Source organism: Sceloporus undulatus, chromosome 2 (genome assembly GCF_019175285.1).
Source record: "Sceloporus undulatus isolate JIND9_A2432 ecotype Alabama chromosome 2, SceUnd_v1.1, whole genome shotgun sequence".
In the NCBI taxonomy this organism is placed as follows: domain Eukaryota; kingdom Metazoa; phylum Chordata; class Lepidosauria; order Squamata; family Phrynosomatidae; genus Sceloporus; species Sceloporus undulatus.
This window is the reverse complement of record NC_056523.1, coordinates 1,625,381-1,631,143: the sequence shown is the minus strand read 5'-3', so window position 1 is coordinate 1,631,143 and position 5,763 is coordinate 1,625,381. Positions and strand designations below refer to the sequence as shown.

General features: G+C 37.1%; 1 protein-coding gene across 1 annotated transcript in view; it reads left to right on the top strand.

Annotated features, from left to right (window-relative positions):
* LOC121922820 (gastrula zinc finger protein XlCGF67.1-like) overlaps window positions 1-2,484 on the top strand; it is a 9,357-nt gene extending 6,873 nt beyond the window's left edge. Inside the window, exon 5 of the mRNA XM_042452661.1 lies at window positions 2,474-2,484. Coding sequence (XP_042308595.1) covers window positions 2,474-2,484 — 11 coding nt within the window. The remainder of the gene's footprint in view (window positions 1-2,473) is intronic.
* The last annotated feature ends 3,279 nt before the right edge of the window (window positions 2,485-5,763 follow it).

Sequence of the window (5,763 nt, the reverse complement as noted above, 5' to 3'; positions counted from 1 at the left end):
AAATGTTTTACTGGGAAGTCATACTTTGTGATACATCAGAGAGCCCATGCTGGAGAAAAATCATACTAATGCCAGCAGTGTGGGAAATGTTTTACTAGGAAGCCATACCTTGTGGCACATCAGAGAGTTCACATAGTGGAGAAACCACATAGATGCCAGCAGTGTGGACAATGTTTTGCTTGTAGGTCACTACTTTTGGCTCATCAGAGAGTTCACACAGGAGAGAAACTATAGAAATGCCAGCAATGTGGGAAATGTTTTGCTTACAGGTCAGATGAGGCATCATAGAGTCCACACAGGAAAGAAACTATAGAAATGCCAAGAGTATGAAAAATGTTTTGCCTGTAAGTCAGTCCTTGTGACACATGAGAGAATCCACACAGAGACACCATACAAATGATAGCAGTGTTTGAAATATTTTCTGACAAGTCAGACCCTGTGACTTATCGGAGAATCCACCTAGCACAGAAGCCATATAAATACATTGGACCCTTTTGAGGCATCAGATTGTCCACACTGGACATGAGATGAATATGTGAAATATTTTTTTATTTGGAGAGACAGTAGATATAGATTCAGTTTTGTAAATCTGTTATAACCTCCTTAGATGCTATTTTTCTTGAAAGCATGTGATTTTAAATTGTATTGCACTGATAATGTTTATTTATTTGATATATTCATTCATTTGAATTATTGGAGCATTCTGTTTTATTGGCAGGCCATCCACTGTTTTTGAAATAATGGCATCAGATATGGAAAATGTGGGGTGCAATAGAAAAGGGTAGGTATTTGGGTGGGTGGGGTAAAGGGTTTTTGTGCCCAATGGGGAGGTTGTTATAGGCAACATGGACCTCCCAGAGAGTGCACCCGTGCATGTTTTCCAGGTTGTTAATCCTTTTAAGGGGAAACAAAAATATGCAAATATGAATGTTAAACTTGTTAAGAGTTCAGCTTTTGTTGGTAGAGCAGCAAAAAATGTGGATCAAACTCTTATTTTAATCAATCTTCCTTGAATAATTTTTATTTATATAGTTTAACCTTACCAGTGTTAAGTACCATTTTATAATAATTTTCCTTTATCCATATAGATAAAAATTTGAAATGATGTTGATTCCAAATTTCCCCCTTCTTGAATGTTTATAGAGAAGATGAAGAGGTTATATGATAGCCCTGTTTAAATATTTGAAGGGATGTCACATTGAGGAGGGAGCAAGCCTGTTTTCTGCTGTTCCAGAGACTAGGACCTGGAACAGTGGATGCAAGTTACAGGAGAAGAGATTCCACCTCAACATTAGGAGGAACATCTTGACAGTAAGGGTTGATTGACAATGGAACACTCTTCCTTGGAGTGTGGTGGAGTCTCCTTCCTTGGAGGACTTTGAAGTGATGGCCATCTGTTGGGGATGCTTTGATTGAGAGTTCCTGCATGTCAGGGGGTTGGACAGGATGGCCCTTGTGGCCTCTTCCAGCTCTGTGATTCTATGTTTTGATAACAATTTGTATATTTCACTTATAACAGCTTTCAAAATTTTGTTTGCCTCCATACAATCTCTTTATTAATTATTTGTTCAGATTTAGTATATTCTCTAAATTCTATAATTTTTCTATTCAAATTTTTTGTTGCAATTTCTCCTTTATTTTTCCTTTGTCCTTCATCCATTCTTTTATCCAGTATATTTCTTGTTTCCTTAACTCTTTCCCTAGTTCTTCCTTTCAATTTATTGGAATTTTTTTAACATTACAACTGGGGTTACTGGTATGTTAGCAGGCATCAATTTTTCTTTATATTTTTTCAAATCTCTAATATATTCTTTAGAAAGGGGTTTTCTGTTTTTTCTTTCTTTTATGGTGAAATCCCTAAAAATATATTTTCCAATTTTTTCTCTATTTCTGTTGTTTGTATTGTTAACCAATCTAATTCCCCTTTCTCTGTAATTCCATCTATAATATATCTCAATTGATTTGCGTTATAATACCATTTTAACTTTGGGAGACCCAATCCTCCATCTTTGGGGGTCTGTACCAGTATATTTTATTGATCCTCCTTATTTATTCCCATTACAAAAATTATTCAGTAGTACTTGCCAGTTTTTTTATTTCAGTTTCTGATATTTGTATTGGTAACACCTTAAACAAAAAATTATCTTTGTTAAAATATTCATTTTTACTAATACAATTCTACCAAACCATGATAATTTAATAATTTAATATTTTTATATTATTCTAGTTTCCTTTTAATTTCTATTCTTATAATTTTGTTCCTCTAATTTTTGTATTTTTTTGTTGATATTTATTCCTAAACATCTAATTGTATGTTTTAATTTGATATCTTGGAGCCAGAAGCGAGAGCCCCTCGGGGCTCGCCCCCCCGCCTCACCGGGTAAGTGAAAAAACGATAAGAGTAGTGGTATTTCACCGGCGGCCCGACGGGCGGGCCTCCCACTTATTCTACGCCTCTCATGTCTCTTCACAGGGCCAGACTAGAGTCAAGCTCAACAGGGTCTTCTTTCCCCGCTGATTCCGCCAAGCCCGTTCCCTTGGCTGTGGTTTCGCTAGATAGTAGGTAGGGACAGTGGGAATCTCGTTCATCCATTCATGCGCGTCACTAATTAGATGACGAGGCATTTGGCTAGTAGAAAGAACTGAACAGGGCAGTTCTCTATATTTTGAGTTTTTACAAGGTTGACCAAGCCTCGAGCGGCCCATCCGCTTGTTTATGGTCAGTCAATAGTGACGGCTACATGCTCCTGTTTTTCGCCATGATTGTATTAGCGTCTTACAGGGAGGTAATCATCACGAGATTCGTGTCCACATGTCCCAACAGTAATTCTCTAGCAAATTTATTCCAAAGAATTATAGAAACAACAATAGAAAAACAACATATCACAACCGTTTTATAAAAGTTTAAAATGACAAGCATGTTCATCCTGTAGCACACTATCCATTTTCCCACATCTGTATCATCCTTCCTGAGTACTGGATAGTTCTTCTCACAAAAATTTCTGCTATATGTGTCGCCTTACTGCCAAATATACCTAGATGCTTCAGTATCTCCAGGTTTCCCTTTGACCATTTACCCCTGGCTCCACATACAAACCCATAGAACTTCACGTTGTCTACATCGAATTGTTTACTCACGATCTCTTTTAGATTCTCATAGTAACATACTTTTTCCCTGGCCGCTTTCTCCAGTGTGTCTATTTCACTTTCCCACCTTACTGTCATATCGACGACAGCAGCTTCCCTATTCTTCACAAAGACCAGATCGGGTTTTCTGAGAATGTTTTGATCATTTCTAATATGGGGTTCTCTGTACACTGTCCATCCTTTCTTTTTTACTTCATTAGCCAACAGGTCGGCCAGTTTATTATGTCTCCATATGCGCCCCTGTTGTACCGCCGGGCATTGTCCCAAAATATGGGGAAGTGATTCTATATTTGCATCGCACTTCCTGCAATTTCTAACTGCATCTATCTGTCCTCTTCCTAGGAATTCCCTAGTGGGATAAACGTTTGTCCTCAGTTTTAGGGCTGTAATATATTCTCTATTATTTAGATATTTCCTCTCTCTGAGCCAGTGGTTACTTATCTGTCACAAGAAACTGGAAGAAAGACTCCATTTTATCAAGCAGTATGTGACCTGGAGTTGTGTTGTGACTGGATGCCTGGAGATTCTAGCAGCTATCTGCAATGGAATACTTATGAAGGAGCTGCCATTCCAAGACTTTCAAATCCTTGATTCTGCTGCCTTTTCATCGTCCCCATAACCAGTTGCTACTATCTGATCTTTTTCTCTATTTCTTGAAGCTACCGGGTGTTCTCCTTAAAGCTAAGCTCATGACTTTAAAACTGTGGAACAATCTGCTACCCCTCTCTTCCTTAAAGAATGCAAATATTCTGTTATTTGTTAGAAATAATTGTATTCTTATTAGAAACAAAAAGTATATTGCTATTAGCAATCCTCAATAAACTAAATTAACCTCTGATGTAAGCCGCCCTGATCGTTGGAAGGGCGGGATATAAATAAAATTTTTATTTATTATTATTATTATTATTATCTTGTCGTTACAAAGATTGGTACTCCCCTCCCTTGACAGGGGTACTCTTTCCATTTCTCAATCGCTTTCTTTTTATTCTCGAGAATCTTAATTTCTTTTATCGTTTTCACATTCTCTGGTACCGTATCCATAGAGCCACCGGCCATCAGCCAGTATTTCTGGATTTCCTCTCTAACGCCATTATTAAACACAATCTTTTTCGCTGCTTCATCCAAAGATATTGCTACTTTTTGTACCATTTTACATCTGCCTTCCGTTACTGCTCTCTCCATTCTGGTTATTCCTAACCCTCCATCTCTATTTTTGGCGTACACGAATTCAGTACATGTGGACGCTGGAAAGTGCAGCCACTTTTTGATTTTAATCCTAATTAGGTCGTCTAATTTCTTTAACATAAGTCTAGAAGTTTCTGCATATTCGTTCTTGTATATTAATCTTGGAATCATATACTTCTGTACTATTTCTATTCTTTGTGTTGGTTTAAGTGCTGCCTTTTCTATCTTTTTCAACCATTCATCAACTATACTCATATTGTCTTCCTTACAGATTCCCACCCACGGATTACATTTAATGCCCAGATATTTAACTTCTTCACCCGGATAGATCCACTCTATGCATTCCTTCCCCAACTTCCATTTTTCTTCATTATTGATAACAAAAGAATCTCTCATGGGCTTCAAAAAAAAGCCCCTTGTTTTAGCCATTTGGATCTTCAACCCTGATTTTTCACTAAATTCTTGTAATATTTTAAGATTCTCACACATCTTTCTATAGTTGTTACTAATTATTACAATGTCATTGGCAAAAGCAAGGGTGCTTATTGGCCAATTTTCTCCCTCTGTATTATTATCTTCTCCTTCAAGTTTTATTATTAGTGGGTCGATCGCCAAATTAAATAACCAGGGAGACATTGGATCTCCCTGTTTTACCCCTTTTTCTAACTTAATTTCCAGAGTATTCCCCTTTTTTACTTCAAATTTGGTAGTCGCTTCTTTATATGAGCTCATTATTATCTTTATTAAATGCTGATCCATTCTTTTTTGCTCTAATGCCCATCTAATATGGTCATGCGAGATTGTGTCAAAGGCTTTAGCTACATCGATAAACACCACTCCTAGCTCTTTCTTTTCCTCTTTCGCCATTTTTATAATCTTTTTAAGGAGCCACAGGTTTTCTGCGCAACTGTTAGACTCGATAAACCCTCTCTGTCTAACGTTAATGGAGCTTGCTTCCTTTAATCTGGCCGTCAATATTCTGGAGAACAACCTAAGTATAATGGAATTAATTGTCAAAGGTCTCCAGTTGTTAATATCTTTTCTCTTATTTAGGTCAGTCGTTTTGGGTATAAGAATTGATCTACTTATTTTCATTATATCTGGGACTTCACCCGTTATTAACCAAGCGTTAAACAGTTCTACCAAATTTTGCTTACATCCATCCCTAGTTAGATCTTTAACCGTGATGTTATCAGGACCAGCTGCCGTTTTCTTCTTAATTTTTCTACAATTCTCCTCCAATTCCTCTATCGTAATTAGCTTCTCAAAAACCTCATTATTCACCCTCTGCCCACCCTCAAATCCATCTAATCCTATAAATTCCCCAACTGATTCCCATTTAGACTTGTAATTTTCATACACATCTTTTACATTAAGTTCGCACTCTATTTTTGCCTCTCCATCCAGTATGTATTTTGCTACTGCTGCCGT